The sequence below is a fragment of the Cupressus sempervirens genome, chromosome 10 (assembly GCF_028749045.1).
Source record: "Cupressus sempervirens isolate cs-2001-9-10 chromosome 10, ASM2874904v1, whole genome shotgun sequence".
NCBI classification, from domain to species: Eukaryota; Viridiplantae; Streptophyta; class Pinopsida; order Cupressales; family Cupressaceae; genus Cupressus; species Cupressus sempervirens.
The window spans coordinates 583,545,241-583,568,583 of record NC_143127.1 but is presented as its reverse complement, the minus strand read 5'-3'; the positions used below and the strand labels follow the sequence as shown (position 1 = coordinate 583,568,583).

Genomic DNA, 23,343 nt, shown 5'->3' with positions numbered 1-23,343 from the left:
TACAGTTAAAAAACAATGCCACATTGAATATGAAGTGTATGGTTTAGTAAATTTATACTACCAATGTATACTCCAAAAGGCAGACTCTCCAAATGCCAATGCACAGATCTCCACTTAGAATCTCTTCCAGCGTTATCTACCAAAATATATCTAGAAGGGATTAGAAAATGGCTTTAAGAAAGCATAGAAAGGCATTACGCTATTTGGACATTTGCTGGGAGAAGAGGATATAGACGATGACAGAAGCAATTATCTAAGGAAGACAAAGTCACAAATCTTTACAAACAATTCTGCCTACAAGTTGAAGCTAGGAGATTAAAAGGGCACTCTTTTGGGTACTGATTTTGCTATGAGTGATGGTGAAGATAATGTGAAAGCCTTATTCCGTCAGGGTTAGGCACACATGGCTTTAAATGATGTAGATGCGGCTGTTGTAAGCTTTCAGAAAGCTTTGTTATTAGAACCCAATGATGCGGGAATTAGGAAAGAACTTTCCATCGGCAGGAAGAAGATCCAACACCATGATTCGGAATGACATTCACAGCAACATTTTTCATACGCGATGAAGATTTGAGGAATGACATGCCAGGACGAGTGAATCCCAGGAACAAAGGAACTAAATAAAGGTAGCATTGTTGTATGAAGCATGTCTAACGCGGGTCAAGCAAACAAAATTTTCCAGTTGTTTATTCGAAAGGCGAACGGAAGAAGTCTCTGTCACCATGGAAATAGCGATGGAGATTAACGGCAGGAAGGAAGGTCCAACATCCTGATCGAAGTCATCCATTCATGGCAAGAGAAATAAATATATAAAATATTGATTTCCACAAGCAATCCTGTCCATGGCAAAAATCAACGCCTGTTTTCCAAAGTTATAACTATGGAGATACCATCAATAATTAAAAGGGTCTGAGAGATATATTAAAGTGCTTATAATAATAAAACATTAAAAAGGGATGGGTTATTGGAAGTCATTTGTTTTATTTTAAAAGGGTATGAATTATTGAAGAGATGTGATTTTTTAAAGTTTGAAAAGTCACGTCTTTCATATTATTTAGATATGAATTATTGAAGAGATGTGATTTTTTAAAGTTTGAAAAGTCACGTCTTTCATATTATTTAGATATACAAGGGAGATATAGAACCAAGCAAAAGGACAAGAGAAGATATATCCGAACATTTTATATACACTCTGAAGAAGTATTTTTATTACTTGTATGGAGGGATAAGAAGTATATTATGATTTTGTAATATAAATTCCATTATTTTATTTTTAAAATAAAATAAAATATTTTTTGTTTATTTTTAAATGGTGTGGAGATTTAAACTCCAGGCAAATCGTCCTTTGTAAATATTTTTGGAATTCTGTATACAATTTTAAATGTCAGATAAGTGGACATGATCATTTAGCATTTTGAATTTGATCATTATAGATATTGTGAAATATTAAATCATTTCCATATTTGTATCCAATTTGTCTCCCTGCCAGAGGAGTTAAAATTCACTCTGGACTAATCTAAGATGGCATAATATTTGATTTGTCGCATCTTGATTATTTAATTGTTGGCAAAAAAGTGGGTAAAACATTATAAAGTTGTACGTGATAATTCACTAAAGTTGACTCTATCACCCGAATGAGCAGCACTATTCTTTTTATTTAAGTCAAAAAATCTATAATTCCCTTCCTACAAACATCAAATCAATTATTTAAAACCTTATACACAACATTCAACTATTATCCAGCATCCGATTTCATTTTCATTGAGTTTGAGGACCTTGCCAGCCAGAGAACTCCAAAGCTTAAATTTGCTCTAGACAAGCCTAGAACCACACAGTCCGTGTTAAGGTGAAGGTTTACATGCCTGGGCGTAGCGGAGCCCAAATTGTAGGGGAATCAAAAAGTATTCCCGTTCGTTGGCCAGAACTGATTGAGAAGTCCTATTCGAGAAGCGGCAAGCTCTTGGATTTCCAATCTGCGGTTTTGGGAACCAACAAGTGGCTAGATACCTGAATGGCTTGAGGACATCAATTCAAGATGAGATTAGCTATGTTAAGATGGATAGTGTCGAAGAAGCATATTGGTATGCCTTGAAGGCTGAAGAGAGGTTGGCAAAGAAACATCATCAAAGACAAAGAGGAAGAGGTGGCAACTTTCAAAGAAGAAGAGGCAAAACCTATGGAGAAAGTAGTAGATCTGAAAATGCAATCCAAGATAAGGGAAAGATAGAATGGAAAGAAGAACCTACTAGAAAGAGAGGTAATTATAGTAGAGGTAGCTATACTAAATTACTCTACGAATAGCAATCAAGGGAAAAGAGAAGAAAGATCTTGGTTTAAGAAGATTGGAGGTAGCAGCAGAAACGCTTTGGCTTGTCAAGAAGTTGTTGAAACACCTAATGAACCTGAGCATGGTGACAACTTGATGTTGAGAAGAATCTTGTGGAATGAGGAAATTGATGAAGAACCTATTCTGAGAAGCAGTTTATTCAAGCCTAAGTGTAAAATCAATGGAAATTGTTGCAAAGTCATCATTGATAGCGGAAGTTCAGATAACTTGGCATCCGAGGAGTTGGGTAACAAGTTGCAATTGCAGCGGTTGAGACATCCAAAGCCTTATCATGTCGCTTGGATCCAAAAGGAGCATAAGTTACTTATAAGTGAGCAATGCCTCATTTAATTCAAGATTGAGAATTATTATGACGAAGTCTTGTGTGATATTATAGCGGAAAAGACTACATGGAATACCTTGTTCAATTGAAAGATAAACCAGTCGAAGACAGTTAGTGGATAACACAAGCTGAGTTGGATCTTTATGATTCAAGTTAGAGCATCAGGTTTACCTATTGTGTGCATCAGTTCTTTACTTACCACAAGTGTCTGATGCAGGAGCATCTTAAGTCAATGAGAAATCTTTCGTCAACCAAAAACATTTCTTGTTTTTTGTACCAGCCTGTTGTTCGTGAAGTAGTCGTTGCTTCTTGGAGTTTTGAGTTGTACGTCGTCAACATCTTGTTATGGACCTATTTTTGATCCTTAACCTAAGAGCACAAAAGTTGATGAGTCATTTTCTTCGAATTTTGTGCTGATTTCTCCGGTTGTTGTTCCTGAAGTTTTCTTCCAACGAGGTGTGTCAATTCTTTCAGTGCGGTTTCCTATGTTGACTTGGCGTCTTGCACGGTTGAGAGTCGACTCCTTGATTGTGTTTGGACCTACCTCTAAGAGCGTGTGAACAATCGATGCCCATTTCTTGAGTTATGGTTTACAACTCCAAAGGAGGGCCTATATTGTAATTAATTGCCTGACTGGCCGACTTGTGGCCTAGCTTGCTATATAAGAACTTGGATTCAATGTAGGAAAGTAGCATGGAAAGTAGGATAGAAGATTGCGAGTTTCAAACTCTGATGTTGTGCTGTCATTGTATGGCCACAACCAAGAAGGCCTTACAGCCGAGCATGTTGTTGCTAGTTGATGGCATATTTTATCATTGGTAAATCTATAAAGTTCTATAGTCCCTTTGCTGCAATTCTGTGTTTTCTCTCGTGTACTCATGGCAAGCTGTTAGTTGATTGGTTCTAATCCCTGATTGGCTCCTTCCCTACCAGCCTTGCGTCAGGTTAGCTTGGCAAGAGGTTTCTTACTCAAACTTGTTGATGGAAATGAAACCTTCGAATGCTTAGTTTTCCTTAAATGTACATCATTTGAAAGTGCAACTGTCGGTTGTCAAGTTTCAAGAACTTAGAATGCTTAGTTTTTCTTAAATGTACATCATTTGAATGTGCAATTGTCGATTGTCAAGTTTCAAGATTCAAACATACAACAGAATGAAAATATTGGAAAAAAAAAAAACTTTTCAAGTATCAGCTAACAGTATGACTGTATAAGTAAATTGTGAAAAAAACAGACTTAAAATAACAGTTTTTCTAAATTTGGAAAAACATTTTCTTCTATTTTTACAAATGTAAGTATCCAGAATGGTTGTAGAGGAACATGAGAATTCATTCTGATTGGTCAAAAAATCCCAATTTCTACAGTCGGAATAGCAGGGAGAGCAATTTTTTTATATATTTATGGATTGAAAAATTTGTAATTAAACTCCTAAACACTTTAAACATTTTAAATAAATAAAACTTAAAATAATATCTATAACATTGGACTAAAGATGAACATCCGATTCTGCCCATTTAAAATTAAAATTCAAAATTCATTGAAACACTGAAATATAAATATGAAATGTACATATGAATAACTGAGTCATATTTCAAGGACCCTGAAAATAATGTTTGAATATGGCCCCATTTGTCCCAAAAAATATGTTATATTTTCTTTTTTTCAAAACAGTTGACAGGGCTGTCCTGGCATTCCTGGGATGTGAAAAAATCTCAGGAAATGGGGGATGCCGAGGGATAACTCCCTTCCACATCCCCATGGAACACTTAATTCTACTGAGTTTGCCGGGCAATCAAAAACTTTCCTATTACACTTGCCCCTCTGCAACCATGTAAGATAAGGTATGATTGGCTATTAGGATGGCCGTTGATGAACAGAATAGCTTGTAGGAAGACCCAAAGCCCCTTAAGGACCAAAATTGGGACCTCAAAATACTCAGGAATAGGTAATCATGGATCAGAAACTATTTACCATCTAAGTGAAAACACAGAATAGTTGAAATCCATATCCTGAATCTATGAACTCAGGGAATAAATCAATTATCATATTCCTTTTAAACCAGATGGGGCAATCCATTTCAGGTGTTTTCAACTCCTTGAAAGAGATTACGAATGAATGAGGGTCCTGATAAGATCAACAAGGAGGAATTAAGGCTATAAAGTTCCATCTGCATGGCCCTTCTAATTGACCATGCATTACATTTCAGTGGTCCCCAGTTACAATGAGGCTGCTAGATGGAATGGTAGTTGTGGCATTTGCAGGCAGACAGCCAAGCAGTTTTACAATGGCCGCTTTGTTTGACATGTCTTGCAGGTTTAGCAGACTACGTAGTCAGGGCATAGTCATAGCATGTACAGAAAGTAAAAACACAGAATAATGAAGTGATATCCTGAACCCATGATCCCTTCAGGAACCAATCAGTCCTTATAAAGCAGGCAGGGCGATCTTTTTCAGGTATTTCAACTACTTGAAAGAGATTATGAATGAGCAAGGACTCTGATAAGGTCATCAAGGAGGAATTAGGGCTAGACAGTTCCAACTACGTGACCATTGCAGTCAAACATCCTTCTAAGTTCTGATTGACCATGTATTACATTTCAGTGGTACGTAGTCACCATGAGAATGCTAGACAGAGTGGTGTTGTGGCATTTTGCAGGCTTGGAAACAGCTTGTGCTCATGCATACCATTTTCTGGATGATGGCTTGCGTTGTCAAGATGATAATGTTTCAGTAATGGGTGGCAAAGTAGTATTACAATGGCCAATTTTGCGGAAGTGTCTTGTAGATTTAGCAGGCTACCTGGTCAGGGCATAGTCATAGCATGTACAGGACTTCAATAAGTTTAGTAGCTTTCAAATTTCTACCATTTAAAACTGTAGTGATTCTTCTAGTTGTTTATATTAGAAGAACTATACTTATTGTTTTGGTACCTTATTTTGTGATCTAAGTAGAGATTTTCACAGCCCACACAGATGCATTGATTTATTAAGTCAGCAAGGAGAATCCATTCTAGAAACCATCAAATTCAAGATCTAAATTCAAAAGTATGGAAATTCTGTATATTAATAATGAGTAATTTCCTGTGCTATGATTATTAAATATTAAGCAGATCCACTACTTTGCCAATGTTCTCATCTGTTCAAAGAGAGCTACAATTAACTGTTTTACAAGAATCTGTCTGTGATTTTTTTCTTCAGAAGTCTCTTCGTGTTTTATTTTCTTCATATATTTTACATATTGGTAAGTGTGATCAAGTCAAGGTTCTGGTTCCATCACCAGATATATATCTCGCTTTGTCTTTGTTGAATGTAAGAAGTTTTATCATTTTATCCAGTTTTTAGCTCACAGATGCAATACACCATAAAATATTCTAAATTATTGTGAACATTTACATCAGTTAAATGTATAGTACTATAGCTAAAATGTTTAGATCTTACAAAGCAGATTATAAAATGGATATTTTGATAAAGAAAAATGAGATTTATGATTAAGATTTAGAATTCTAGTTGATCTTTATCAATTCACACTATTTCTTACTTGAAGGGGAAAACTTACCGGTGAAGCAAATACTTCTTTAGAGTAAATTTTGTTTTTGAAAACACTTGGAATGGTATACTGACCTTGTTTAGAGATTCCTTTATTGCAAAACCCAAAAGCTGCAAATAGATCATTATAATTAATGAAAATTCTACTGGACTAAACGAGCTAAATTAAAAATCTCTTAGAGCACTTATACATAGAGAAAACATGCACACTGTAATAGAACCTCTAAATCATAATTAGTGAAACCTTAAGAGAACCTAAACTCCCAATGTATATTGATGAACATCCAGGATTTGTTTCCTAGAAGTAAGCTTCTACAGGAAAATGCTTAAAAGATTGGTACCTCTGATATCTCTTCTGCTGAAAACTCCTCTTTCAAACAATAATTGCTTGCCAGAATCTGTATAATGATACAATGCTAATAATGTGAGCGATAGATAAGTGGATTCTCCCTATATAAGTTTTAAATGAAATGAAATTTAAGGATATTGTATATACATATCATTGCAGAATGATTCAGAAAGAAAGACACCAAGAATGTTAATGTTTGTGAATAACCAAAAGTGGCCATTGAGACCCATAACTACAATCAGCTACAAAAGGGAAATGCTAGGGTAAAAAGGTATAAGTAAATAAAAAGTACACAGAGTAATAACCAATGCAAGAGATGGTATGACTAAAATGGTTAGAGACGACAGACATAAGGCATGGCACCAATATAAAAGACCCATGAAGGAAACCTCAAAAGACACAAAAAGCTGGTGATTATCAAGCAAGGGACGATGAAAGAAGACCAATGCTGTCCCACTTTGTCAGTAAGACTCAAACCTGAAGAAACAATACCATCTCCACTTATCATCACAAAATAGCCTGAGAAGAATCATTGAGTTGAAGCCCCAGGTGACTGGCTGATCATTCCTAAAAGAGTCCTAAGCTCTCCTCCTAGATTGTGTCCCCTAACACCATGGCAAATGAACCTCACGTAGCAGTGTAACTTTTAAGGAAGTCAATGGAAAAGAAGTTCAAAGGATCTCGATATAAAATACAAATTATTGATGGAAATGCATTTATGTGGCATTCATATACTAATATACATTTAATCTTCTTAACATTAAGACTACAAAAACATAGATAATCAACCAGGAAAGATGCAAAGTACTCCAATTAAATATAGCAATCCTTACGCCTCCCAAGCACATACTAAGCAATACATTTGTGGATGTACAATGCCATATTCTACAACCATCAAATTTCATATAACATTTCCAAACTATTAAATTAATTAATAAAAAAATTACTGCTTAGTTGGATCAAAGCTAAAGATGATCGCCAAAGATCAAAATCTACAAAATTTGGAAAGAGGCACTAGATGGTTGCACCCACCACACGGTAATTTTTGACATCAAATTGACGAGAGGATTCTGAATAAAAACAACTCGCCTATCATCCTTTAACTAATGCATAAACGGTTGCATCAAACATAAATTGGGATGAGCCTATATATTCATGAGAATGTTGAAGAGGAGTAAATGAATTGTTGCATAGAGAATAATTAATTAAAGACTGGTCTAATTATCACACTACTTTTCTCTTAGAAAATCTCAAGAGGATTGTATTTTATATACAATATTCATGGGTCAAAGATAAATTTCAATTAGAGTTAGAAGTCTGGGCACAAGGATTATTTAGAGAGGGCGCATCATTTAAGAAGTTCCATGCAAGCACATCATGAAACCTCACTTTAGAATAGAGCAAAGCATAGTTCAACTTATCATTATCAGCAACTTATCGCCAAGGGAGAAAAAAAATATCGGAGATAAGTCAGGAACTTATCGGGAAAATATCAAGAACTTAAAAAGTTGCTTAAATTTAATTGGAAATGCTTTTTTTTGCATAATTCAATAAGAAGATGCATCTAACTAGTCAATAAATGTGCAAACAAACCAAACAAGTTGATCTAGCCCTAGGTATATATAAATGCAAATAGGATACAAAATTGCATCTTCAAGTGGAATGATGATGTCACATAGCCATAGTCTGATAGTCTGAACTCTAAAGCAAACTAAATATAGCACATTGTCTTTATAAAACTATAAACAAATACAAGTGTCAAGTAAAATATCCTCTTCCCCTTCCCAGCAACTCTAGTAAAAACTACTTGAGTGGGAGGGAATCTAGCCCTAGAAGACTGTTGTGGTTGTGGGTAGACCTCCATCCTGGATGTAGATGATGTTGACACTGGCAATGCCTCCTCGATATCAGCATCCTACTCACTCTCAATGCCCTCATTCTCCTCAATGTCATCCAGCCCGAATACAAATCTATCCTCCTCCACAGCTTACATCTCCAAATGACAGATCTCAGCATCTGTGAACAATGGAGGTGAAACCTGTGATGTCCAATCACAACAGGGATCTATGTCATCCAAATCAAGTGGACTAGCTGCTGCTGACTCTACCTTTCTTATGAACAACTTAAGGTAATAATACACATAAACAAGGTCATTGAGGCGTTTCTATTTTAACTTGTTCCTCTTTTTTGTGTGAATGGCCTCGAATAAGCTCCAGTTACACTCACAATTGGATGAGCTTCATGGCTGATATAAGATGCAAAGGACAAGTTTTTGCAGATTTGGAACATGTCCATCCCAATTTCGCCACCAAGCATTTGCAAATTAATAGTAAATAGTTGGGAAACAGGGAGAAAACATATTTTAGTCACTTAAATTTTATCTACTTATCATGCATGCAAAAGACACCAAAAGCCCAAATATTGTACCTAGGGTTTGAATGTTCCTTCCTCTTCTTGCCAAGTCTAAGGATAAGTTAGCGATAAGTTGCCAATTTATAGGCAATATGTCCAACTTATAGGTGATATTTCAAACTTATAGACAATATACCTGCAATAATTTTCAGTTTATAGGTCGGTGATAACTTGTAGTAGTTTATCACCTGCCCTGATTTATTGGGATAAGTTCACTTATTGCCTATATATCAGCATAAAGTCGAACTATGGAACAAAGCATACAAGACCAGTGAGCCTATATGAAACAAACCTAATTTTATAAAGAAGTCAGATTTCCACATACAAGAGATTGCTAGTTAAAAGACATTCTGTAATATCCCAAATTAGGGATGTTAAATATTTCAATTTGATTTCTCTCCACGGGATATACCAATGATTAGATCTTATTTCAAATCAGATAAATCATAATAGATAATAAACATAACAAAATATGCAGAAATAAATTGTAATCCCCTGCAAATGAACGGTGAATTGTTCAGTTGCCAGACAATAACAGAAATAAAGGGGGTGCTAAAAAAGCCAACACTAGATTACAATCCATTAGCACCAAGAGAGAGCCACCTAAATCAGACAATAGGCTTTGACAAGAACTGACAAAATGGCAAATCAATGAAATTCAGAAGCAATCTCTGAGTGCAATTGCTCAATATTAGATAGGGGCTTTAATCCACTAGCCAGCTGTGAGGATCAAAGGGTTTAACTTTTCATATTCCAATCTCCAATGAAAATGAACAAGAAGCCCAATTTGCTTGAAGAATAATATCACTTAAAAATAGATGATATCACTGAATTTGTCTTAGCTTTAAATAGACCATAGTTTGCAGACTTGAACTAGGAGATTACTCTGCAACACCAAAATTCTGAACTTGGCAAAAACTCGGCAACTTAGAAAAAACTAAAAATTAAAATCTCTTAAAGAAACATATTTTATTTGTAAAACTCAATTACAAAATGTATTAAATTAGAAATTACAATTTGAAAGAGAAAATACATGGTTTTATTATTATTTTATAGCATAAGCAGCATGTGAAATACACATTTTAACCAACATTTTACGTGCATCTACAATTTTACTCATGGTTTTTGTGTCTATAAAAACGCAAGAGTTAAACATAAGAGTACTCACCTAGAAAAAAGAATAGATTGCTCAGCAACTCGGGGAGTACTCAGAGAGTTTGCAAACTATGAAATAAACAATCGAACACTTACTTTCCCTCCAAAATGCTAATTCAAATCTTCATTTAATTTTCAAGGATCCCCAGACACCTTTGGCTAACAAACTTAAAGGAACAAAACTTGATTACATAATACCTAAAGGGCCCAATAATTTGGGTGCACATGAAACAGGACAAATCAAGTTATAACAAATTAATATCCCTAATTTATCTTCTAAAACCTGCAGAAAATGGACAATAGGCCCAAGGAACATCTAGAAATCTTATGAATAAAAGCTAAGATGTCCAGTTCGCACCCTTGGGCCCCCAAACCAGCCATGGCTCAAACTAGTTGTGGTTCTGGTCCCGTTTGCCTTTGCCTCCAAACAGGATCCGACCCACAGGGGGTGGGTTTGAACAATAGCATGTCCAGTTTAGACCATGATTGGTATGGAGGCCTAGGGGCTAAACTAGACAATAATAGATTGCATCTTACTGACACTCATCAATGTGTTCAAGTCATTGTTATTCAGGTATAACAAATGACTGGATGTTTGAGTAATGATAGATTCAATCCAACCACTAAGGATGTTATCACCTAGTCCTTATAGTCAAAATCAATTGAAAGGAAATGTCATCACAGAAATTAAAGGATTGTATTCCATTATTTAAAACTTGGCGAGCTATTTAGGTCAAGGACCTTTGTCTTGTGTATTAGTGTGTAAAATGTATCTATGTTCTATCCTAAGCATCATATGTAAACAAGTATTTATAGATAAATAGTATCAATCAAAAATATCACACTCATACAGATTAGTAAAATACTCGAAATGTACACTGAATTAACTTTAATCTTTATTGTGTTGTCTGTGTTGAAGATGGGTAGCTGCAAGAGCTATTTGCATGCTTGAGATAATCACAACAATATCATGGTTCTTCTCCTTCATATTGTGTATAAATGTATTCTAGGAGACGATTTGGAAGGAAACTTGGAACAAAAATATTACCATTTCCACATAACCCATAATAGATCTTAAATAAATATATAGTTAAAATACACATGCAAGAGAATGGACAACATGCCCACAAAAAAAGTGACATAGGATATACCCTAGAAAACCCTCATTGAGGGAAAAACCCAACTTCCAAAAGCATCCATCACCATGTATTATTCAACAAAAACACCATTGCAATACAACCATAGAAGCCTTCAAAGTCATAGCCACAACGAAGCAATCCATGTGAACAATCATGAATTCACACATCCCATGTCATGCTTCCAACTTTCACAAATGCTCCCTTGGCTAGCCTATCAAGTCTTGTCGTGCTCAACTTTTCTTTTATCTTGTCTCTACAACTACCCTTGTGGTTGTTTATATTGTAGCAAGTCTCACAAAACCACCAAGTGGTATTACATAAACAATATGTTAAAACCATGTGCTACCTAATTCACTGACCCCATATTTAATATTTAACATTTAATTCTTTTCTCCAATATTAAATAATTACATCAAATATTATCACAATATTACAATACAACTCATCAAGTATATCCCATGGGAATCTTCACATGTTGCACATCCATCTAAGTGCTCCTAGGTGCAACATTAAATAATAAAATATAATATAATATAACAATATTATGCAATGTGTGCAACACCCATTATCTCAACAACCTCCCACTTGTATACATTGCATAAGATAAATCCGTAGCCAAAAAAATGAACAAAAGAAAAATCTCTTTTAGCGCATCCACCATTATGGATCAAAGTACTCCAACCTAGTACCCGCAACAAAATTGAAGTATCCAACATCTCAAATATTAATGATCTCACCTCCTATTATGTCACTGCCACCAGACATACATATTAGTCATTCAAAGAGAAAGCCACCCAACCTGTCACATAAGAATATAATAAAATGATGTACCAACTAAAATATCAAGCACAAACACCTGATCCAATAGTAATCACATATATCTGTAGTTGTCAAATATCACATATATCTGTAGTTGTCGAATATCCATAGCTGAAATAGCACCCACAACAAGTGTCAATCAATCCAACTATCCATACCTCCAAAAGAATACTAAGTGAATCTCAAAATCCTCAATCACAAGCCTCAAGAGCAATACCTGCCAACTATACACCAAGAAGCTCCCCTGAAAAAGATAATGTCAAATTTATAACCAATCCATTCACATCTCAAAGAAGTGAATCCATGTAGTATCAAGGACATCCATAATACATAAACCAATAACCTGCAAGAACATCTCTCATAACAAGTCTCCAACACTCTCCCAAGTTCTTCACAACCAACAAAAGAAAGAGATAAAGGAATAACCATGTCATCTCTTAGATGACATACATAAACACAACCCAGTGATCATAATCTCCAATTAATCTCAAGTCCAATGTAAGTGAAACCGAACATTCAGGAAGACAACCAAGAACAATGAGAAAACCATGCAAATCATAACCTGTATCATGTCCTTATACACACACCTCTAGATGTAAATTGTGCCAAGTAAGATCTCCTCCATAAAACCCCAACCAAGAAGCCACAACAAGACACAAACCATACCATATAACTAACCATAGATGTAAGCCTCTCACAAGAAGATCAAACTCATAAACCATTGCTAAACCAAGGAATAACCATTTCTAATCTAAGGAATATGCCCAATATAAAACCATCTACCAAACTCAACCAGCATAACAACAACATATGCATATGGAGATAACCAATGTTAAACCATCTCTCAAATGAACCCTCCAAAACTAACTCATGTACCATAGCTAAAAATCCATATCCATGAAAGACAAACACAAACATAATGCATTTGAGAGAAATAATGGGCTATACCTCCCAAGTGGTAAACCATCAAGTAGACCAAGAGTGGGGAATGAAAATGCTTATCAAGATATCCAAGTCTCCAACCAAGACTCATCTAAGAGCAATCTCCTCTCAGGTCCATATCAGGTGAATGCCCATCGGACTTCCTGTTGAAACCATCAATTGTCCTAACAAATACTTCTCTAATCCAAGAGAAATCAACATCACCACCATCTCTAAGAATCCATGAGCACTTGTAGCCAATCAATCCATGCCAACTCCAAATGCAACATAGCAATATCATGAAGTATCTAGCAAATGATCAATGTCCTCAATACCAAGAAACTAAACTAAGATCAATGTCGAAGTTCCAACCATGGCTTCAAGAACATAAACATGACAATATAATCTAAACCATCTCAACAAAAGAGATAACATGCTCCATATGAACATATCATAACATGTCAAAACTCTAAACTCGTATCAAGAGTATACCATGACATAATTATGAAACCATCCTAACACCAAGGATAACATGTCAAATGAAACCATAAACCACATCTTTACCAAGAACCCAATGACTCCTCAAGATGCAACCATCTCCACACACCATGAAGATAACAAGTATACCATGCAAATGTCAAAGGCGCTTCTGCAGCAACAAGATCTAAGACAAACCTTCAACATTTGCAAACACTCAATAAATATATATCAATGCCAGTAACTCCCACTCAACCATGGTACCAAGTCATCCATATCAGCATAAAACAGTCAACCACAATTTTCCACATGAAAGTACCTGGTAACATCTCATCCTTTCTACATGAAGTCAAATCAACAAATTAAACCAAACTAGAAACTAATCTTACACTACCACCTCACGACTGTCACAAACTCCCACTAAACCATGTATCCAAGCTATCTATGACATCATGATGAAAACCCATCCTCTAACCATAAGAATCAACCGAGGCATCAAACCATCAAAGAACTCAATATGCACATCATGAGCTCCTCAAAAGAAATCAAATAACTATGATCCTCAACCAAGAAGATATACCACCATAACCAAATCACGAATCTTAACCAATGAACATCAAGGATGTACATGTATATCCAATCATGTCATGCCAAAATCTATGGCACCATGATCACATTCATGAATTGAGCAACTAACTCTCAAAATGCCCAACTTGTCAGCATAAAATAGTCAACCACAACTCTCCACCATGACTGTACCTGGTACCAACATCTCATCCCTTCTACATAAAGTCAAATCAGCGAATCATGTGATAAGAGCACAGACAACCCAAATCCAAGCCACCAATCTAAATATGCATCAATAATGAAAGATCAATGGGCAAAGACAACCCATAATCAAGTCATAAATGCAACTTGTAAATATAGACTACTTACAACATTGCACAACTTGTAGACCCAACAAGTCATCATACATATCCAAACCAAACATTGATATCCGTATTATCATGAGAACAATATAAAAATATAGGTAAAGTATACAATGACATCAAACTCAAAAATACACAATATCATAAATTCACAATGTTACCACAATGAATATATATCATAAACCATTCAGATCAATATATCACCAAATAAATCATATCAAACTTGCACCAAATTTGAACCAATGTATAGAGCTCTCTAAGAGCTTTCTGTTGACTACTCGAACTCCAAATCTTACTCTATATGCTCAAGTTATGCCCAAATTTTTGCTCAAAATAGACATCTGACTTTTGGGCTCTTAAAACCTAACAAAATGTCAAAATCATAAAATCAAACTTGCACCATGTTGTAGTGCTCTAAATTAGCTTTCCAACAACTGTAAAAAGTCCAAAATCCGATATCCTGAGATAAAGTTATGGTCATTTTACCAAAACAGTTTTTTTACCATTTTCACTGAGATTTTTTTGGTGACGAAAAATTCCAATAAGATTAAATTTAACAAGTGTCACGGGCTAAAACTAAAAAACCTTTCCATTTTCTCTTCACATGGCCAAACTAGGACATATTATATATAAAAATATTTGGAAAGGCCAACCTAGATCCAATGGTGAGGTTTGTTTTTCCGAAAGAGGTCATTTGTGCAAGCTCCCACCTAAAACCCTCTTTTAAATGAAATGTCCGAAAAACCATTTTGACCAACAATTTCACATGCCCAAAATCTTCCAACATCCATTATAACAACAAATCTAACACCCTCAGATCTCCAATAAACAACTCATATATCTTGCCCTTTCTTTTATACTCTCATGCATTCCCATGGATTCAATCTAGGGTTACAACAACACAACTATAGCTATGATACAACTTGTAAGGAAACTTGGAACAAAAATATTAACGTTTCCACATAACCCATAATAGATCTAAAATAAATATATAATTAAAATCCACATGCAAAAAAATAGACAACATACCCACAAGAATGTGACACAAGATGTACCCTGAGAAACCCTCGTTGAGGGAAAAACTCAACCTCCAAAAGCATTCTTCACGATGTATTTTTCAACAAAAACACCATTGCAATACAACCATGGAAATCTTCAAAGTCATAGCCACAACTAAGCAATCCATGTGAACAAGCATGAATCCACACAGCTCAGGTCATTCTTCCAACCTTCACAAATGCTCCCTTGGCTAACCTATCAAGCCTTGTCTTGCTCAACTTTTTTTCTTTGTATCTCTACAACTACCCTTCTGGCTACTTATATCATAGCAAGTCTCACAAAATCACTACATGGTATTACATAAACCATATGCTACCTAACCTATTGACCCCATATTTAATATTGAACATTTAATTATTTTTTCCAATATTAAATAATTACATCAAATATTATTACAATGTTACAATACAACTCATCAACTATATCCCATGTGAATCTTTACATGTTGCATGTCCATCTAGGTGCTCCTAGGTGCAACATTACATAATAAAATAAAATAATACAACAATATTATGCAATGTGTGCAACATGCAAAAGAATAGACAACATACCCACAAGAATGTGACACAAGATGTACCCTGGGAAACCCTCATTGAGGGAAAAACTCAGCCTCCAAAAGCATCCATCACGATGTATTATTCAGCAAAAACACCATTGCAATACAACCATGGAAGCCTTCAAAGTCATAGCCACAACTAAGCAATCCATGTGAACAAGCATGAATCCACATAGCTCATGTCATTATTCCAACCTTCACAAATGCTCCTTTGGCTAACCTATCAAGCCTTGTCTTGCTCAACTTTTTTTTTTCATATCTCTACAACTACCCTTCTGACTGCTTATATCGTAGCAAGTCTCACAAAACCACTAAGTGGTATTACATAAACCATGTGCTACCTAACCTATTGACCCCATATTTAATATTGAACATTTAATTATTTTCCCCAATATTAAATAATTACATTAGATATTATTACAATGTTACAATACAACTCATCAACTATATCCCATGTGAATCTTTACATGTTGCATGTCCATCTAGGTGCTCCTAGGTGCAACATTACATAATAAAATAAAATAATACAACAAAATTATGCAATGTGTGCAACACCCATTATCTGAATGCAGTCGTTTCTTGGTTGTATTTTCCTACATATTTGAGCTATTGCTTCTTGGACACCATTGGTTATCTCCAAGTCATACGCAAGCATGGTTATGATTCATTAAACAATCTTAACTATTGCAGATTGAAGAGCTACATCATATGTAGCATCACGAAATTCATAATTGTAGGAGTTGTGATTGTTGTATTCACTCCCATCTCTTGGTAGCATTCATTAAAAAAGTTCATTCTCGTAACTACGGTTATTTCATCGTGTTGCGTCTAAAGGGACTTGGTGTGATTGTTGAAGTCATCCTTTTATTGAAGATCTATTAAATGAAACGACACATCTTGTACCAATCGTTAAAGTTCTCAATGCGTCAATTAGATATAAAGCATCATTAGTTCTAGTCTAATGATTATTGTGCATGGTCATTCTTTCGGGGAAGGGAAATTATCATTTGTTGGATGTATGATCAGGCTGGTTGTTGTAGCAATCATTCTAAGGTTATTATTTTTCACAAATTGCCTTTGTAGGAATGTATTGAGTCAAAAGTATTGTTTATCAGTTTGCTCATGTTTAGTATCAAGTATTTGTTTGCAAGAGATAGCGTGAAAGTTCTTCTTTATTATTTCTATTTGTAGCATCCATTGTTTGTATGGTTAAAAGTTCAATGTTTTGGAAAGGGAGTTTTGTTTATTCTTTAATTGTATGAAAGCTATAGAAGTTGTGAGCAGTATACTTGGATTCGGTTATTATTATTCAATAAACGAGAACTTTTGATGTGGCTGGGTTTTCCCTCAAGTAGGAGGGTTTTCCCAAAGAATCTTTGGTGTGCTTGTGTTTTTAATTTATGTAATTTTTGTTTTATATATTTCTGGTTCCAAATTTAACAATCTGAATCTTGAAATGCAAGCGAAGCTCCTAATTATCTAATTCACTATGTGTATTATTAATGTTTTGCCTAGAAATAAAGATAAACAAAATGAAGAAAAATAAGACACATAAAGAAAACAATTATCCTGGGAAAACCCTCCAAATTGAGGGAAAAAGCTCAGCCACACCCAAAAAATCTCTCTTTTTTATTAAATAATAGAGGTTTGAGTACAATGTTTTTAAATTAATACAATAATTATCACACAAAGCAATTATATATATATATATATATTGAATTGAGAGAACTCTTCATAACCAAAAATCTCTTCGTTTTCAAAATGGGAGTCTCTTCATATTTCCAAGTGCATGTCTCTTTGCATGTTGCATGTCCCTCATATAATAAAACGTAAGATATTTAGGGTGATACATCTAGCACATCGTGAATGCCACATCGTGCATACTTGATTATAAGAAAGATAAAATGATCATGACAAAAATATCATCATAAATCTCTTCTCTAGCAATATCAGAGGTAAAGATCTCTATCGCGACTATAATCTTCAACACTCCCTCTTAGCAAGAGAGAGATCTTTAGTATGGCAAGCACACATAGCTGCAATCAAAAACATCAATAACAATTTTTCATCACAAATTTTCTCAATAAAATATTGTTATTTCAGCATAACACTATTCACCATAGCTACTTCTAGAGGGTGAACCATAAAAGCATAACATTAAAGTCATGGAGTCGACCACATGACTTCCATGATGCCTACTTGTAGAGGGTCGATCAACCATACCTACTTATAGAGGGTGGAACAAGGGCTTTTACCTTTGACATCTCCCTAAGAATAATGTATGTCCACCATGCCTACTCATGGAGGCTAGATGCACCATACCTATCTGCAAAGGGTGGAATGATGTCTTTCACCTCAGACTTTTCACTGAGAAGAATGCATTTCCACCATGCCTACTCATTGAGGGTGGATCCACCATAGTAAAGGGTGGAACAAGGGATTTCACCTTAAACTTCTCCTCCACAGAGAAGAACTCATTACAGCATGTATAATAACGGTTGAGATTCTCTCTCAACACAAACTCCCTCTACGCAGGAGCAACATTCTCATTGCTTTGATTATCACAATAAGAGAGTTGATTCCAAGTTGACCAAACAGAGAGCTTTAGCAATCACACTACCATACAAGCTTGCAAAGAATTAGGCATTCTCCCCCTATCATTCATGAAAGCTCTCTCTGAAGCTGATTAGTCTCCCTTTGAATATCATTTCTTCCTCTTCAAGGAAACTAATCATAATAACAACATGTGTATGATCTTCCTCTATGTATCATCAATTCAGTCCCATGACTACAAGCAACATCCCATGTTCATTTCTACAGTTTCCATTACTTTGCATATAATCTTTCATCATCCCATTGCTTCTTGATCTGTCCAAAACCAAGAGAGATCAATAATAACTCATAAAATCAACCTATCATGAAGAGAAATATAGAGATCAATGCTAAAAGCATACACTATTCCCAATGATATAAAAAAATTCATGACCAATATTCAAAGATATAATCATAGCATCTTTCTTCAGAAGGATCTCAACCCGCATAGAAATAAGGATCAATATACAATAATCTCTCTTAACAATATAGAAAGAATCTCAAAGAACTGCTCACACATAGAGCACAATAAAATTTATTTGCAACCATTATTATAATGCTATACTCGTTGCTAAAGATGAACCTAGTGCTCAGAAGAGAACATAGAATACCATTCTCATCAAGACATGCACCATTGAAGACGCTGCATAAATGCTACAGTTTAATGCTCCCCACTTAACTTTACTGACTAATATGAAACTCAAAATTACGGATGAATACAATTGCACACAGTACAACAACACACACCAAACTGTCTAGCATCAGATCAAACACAGGGATAACTATAGATGAAACTGTGATAAATCACAATACAAAGATATATTGATACGTGATAATCACAAATAAAGTTCACACATAGAGCTGAAAACTGCTTCATAAGGCTAATATACAGAGCATATAAAACTGACAACAAAACTCTTATGCTCAGATAAATAACTTCTAAAGTTTTTCCAATGCAAGTGATACATTGAATCTTCACCATAATAAATAAGCTGCACTCAAAAGAACAAAAAACGAGATTTTCCAATGTTACTGTTATTTTATGGTCAGTCTCCTTCTAGCTGACATAGATAACATAAAGGTTGTGATAATATAGTTGACTATGATTATTGTATTGAAAAAAATTATATTATATATTATATTATATTGATATTATATTTTCATTGGTGATACAATTCTTATATTATAATAATTATATATATTTATATTATAAAATTATTATTATTATATAATATATTATATAATTAATATTATTATTATATTATATATTATATATTATATAATCATACCAAGGTATGATTATTGTAAATAGTGGTGTCCCTTGGCAATAGGGCACCATCTACATATATGAACGAAGAATGTCTTCCTCTAATGTAGAGATTATGTGGGGAAAGATAATGAGAAAATACAATATGGTATCAAAGCATGTGAAAATCCTAGAGGGTGATTGGGTTATTGTACTTTTGACAAATAGAAATCCATACCAATCCAACTAGAAAAGAACATATATGTTTTTTAACCCAGTTCATATTTGCTTATGGGAAAGCATACAGAAATATGGCAGATACACTCGACATTCATCCCAATAGATCTTACAAAGACAAAGATCATACAACAATAATCTATCGGGGGCATATCACTTATAATATACTAGAATCTTTGTTAATTAACAATCCAGAACCAAGGACTATGGCATGCTTCCATATCAACAAAGTTGGGCCAGCATTAAGAGGAAAGAAGTGGCACCCAAGAGGGAATGTGGTGCTACATAAAAGATGTTTAGTAAAACTCATTGATGACATCAATAAGAAACAAATAATATTCTACTAACAAACGGAAAATACCCTATGAGTCCAATAATAGAACAATTACAATATACAAAAATGATGATCTAAGTATAATTATCAGGATATTTATTCATGCCACCTAAATATCATGTGGCCATGAGCAGTGCACCCAAGGAGACGTATTTGACAATGGAGCCTCCTTAGCTTTGGTCATTCTCTCCAAACTATGACAAGTATTTGTAAGACATGAGAGAAGACCTCAATAGGGGTGTTAGTAGAGTCAATATCATGGAAGAATAGTGTACCCTTATTTCTCGATATATGACGATGGATAAGTTTTGAGAAACAATGATTATAATTTATAATATGCAAGAAGGAATAGATAAACATAGATAGTAAGTTGATGATTCAAACAATGGAAGGAAGTGACAACAAGCACTAATTAGGTGGAGTGATCTACTTATATATCACAACAAATTGAATTGCAGCGATGATATTGTTGCCAAAGGCATCGATGGGTATTCTACTTTTGTAAGAGAGGATACAACTTGTGGGAGCATAGTATCCAATCTTAAAGATCAATTGTGAAGGCTCGCTTGGAATTAAATATCGAACATCCAATCAATGGTCCATGTATGCTCAGCGGTAGTAATCCAGTCATTGAGACCTCATATACATTGATAATCCAATATGTTTAGGAGGGGGGAGTTTATTGGAAATCATTATTCAATAAATTTAAGATGGATTAAAGTAGTAGTATTCCGTGGGGGGAACGAGATCACAACAATATAAAGCAGACATTTGACAACTAGGGTCTTCGCATTTATAAAAGGATTGATACAACTACAAGGGATAACCTTGTGTGTGTGTGTGTGTGTGTGTGTGTATCGACATATATATATATAGAAACGAATAGGATCTGCTCTTCAGGAGGATTGAATAGGATTATTGAGGTTTATATATATATATTGAATAAATAAAGAATGATTAAAGAAACAAGGGATAAAGACCAAAACTCATTCATTAATAATCTATTTCTAAATCATCAATACTAAAAGGGTGATTTATATCAGCAATAAATGAACTAAATCTTCTTTGAATTAATAAATGAGGATCTATTGTTCATTAGCAAGTACAAAGAAAATCATCAAACTCAATAGCAATTAGTATTTCTAGAGACACGCAGCGATAAATCTAACATGATATACAAATAGAAAGAACATTGGTGGATATAAGTTGGAGATGAATATTATTGCGTGGAAAATAACTATTGTTCCAACAACTTAAAGTAAGAATGAGACCCATCTTGAGTTAACAGTGAAGTAAAGCTCATCTACAATTTTGGTTTTGGGGCGTAGACTAGAATTGAAAATTATCTCAAAAAGTAAGTCTAAGCGATCATGGCATTTATTTGAATGAAGGCAATTATGGATTTGAGTGCAATTTTTGAGGGCATGATTTTCAAAACTATGGACAATGTCGTTGAAACAAAGTTGGATGAATTGTTGATGCAGAGGCTATAGACAATTATAATATAACGAATGGATAATTTCTCGAATTTATCTCATAAGCAGATTTTAGCACATAGTAGATAACTCATGCAAACAAAACCATTAATATAAACCAGCAAATGAGCCAGTAGAAATACTTAGTTTAACACTTACGATCTGCTATCGTATTATAAACCAGCAATACAACAACATGCACAAAATCCAATCTCACAAACAGCAATAACAATTAGATTCGAAACACGTAAAAAGAACCTATAAGTAAAATGGTGAATTTTGTCTCGAGTCCACTCTAAGTTGAACTGGGTTGGCATCTAATCAACTGAGAAGAGCCTGAAGGTTTCCGTCTTTAGGTGTTGGAAAACTGAAGTCAAGGCTCCCTCTTTTCTCAAAAAAAGTTCGAAACAAACTCCAAAATCCAAGTATAATCCAAGCATAATCCAAAAGAATGAAGCTTCCTCCTTTTAATCCTCATAGCTATGACTCTTCAACTCCTCTTCTCTTGACTTTTCGTTTATTCCTCTTCTGTCACCTTTTAGCTCACTTTAATAATATTAAATTGGCCCTTTTTAATTCTACATTAAGCTCTCAAAAAAAAAAATTAATATTACATATGTTTATCCTTACTTTTCTCAATGTCCCACGAAGGAGACATTTGAGCCCTCCTTCCTCGACATTGCTTGCCCTCAAGCAATCATGAGTCGATAGCCAATACCACGATCCTATATCCGTCTGCTCGCATCTCTATTACCCATACTGGTACCAAAAACAAGAATGCAACTCATCTATCACTATGATCCCTCGATCCCATCTCATCTTGAGAGATATTGTTGCTTCTACTTGCTGCGCTACTATAAACCCAATTGTGTCAAGTCTCAGATGATGAAGCAATTCATCATAGTCTACAGAATGCAAAGTGTCCATCTTGTTAACTCTTGGATCACTAATAAGCATGTCAACTTGATCCTGGGAGTAGAAATAGGTGTCTATCAAGCTATCATTGCCCTGAATCAGCCAACTGAACAAACTGATCACCCCACCAAAACCAAAAACATCTCCAATGTGTAAGAAGTCCAACTCATAAGACCATCGCACACTGCTACTATAGTCTGAATCAAGAATATGAATGATACCCATGTACTCACTATCTTCCAAAAGTTGAGCCAAATCTGAAAATATAACAGACCAAGTGTAGAAACCAGTGATGGAGTATGCATAAAATCACCAATCAATAAGTAAATAACTGCCATATCATAAGAACTTGGTGAGAGAACATGTTGGTTAACAATTTGTCCCTCTTGGTAAATTGGGTTTACCTTCACTCTAGATGCCTAAAATGTGAGGAAACAAAAGGATTTTACCAACAAATGGGTCAGTGTATGTGTTATATCATTACAATCTAAATTGTAAGGTACAACTCCCTTATAT

At 34.8% G+C, this 23,343-nt stretch overlaps 1 protein-coding gene across 1 annotated transcript in view; it reads right to left on the bottom strand.

The window, feature by feature from the left end:
• The window catches only part of CPR5 (protein), an 86,793-nt gene that overhangs the window by 23,303 nt on the left and 40,147 nt on the right, over nucleotides 1-23,343 (bottom strand). The window contains exons 4-5 of the mRNA XM_089804629.1: nucleotides 6,554-6,610; nucleotides 6,288-6,323 (exon numbers count right to left, since the gene is read on the bottom strand). Coding sequence (XP_089660755.1) covers nucleotides 6,288-6,323; nucleotides 6,554-6,610 — 93 coding nt within the window. The remainder of the gene's footprint in view (nucleotides 1-6,287; nucleotides 6,324-6,553; nucleotides 6,611-23,343) is intronic.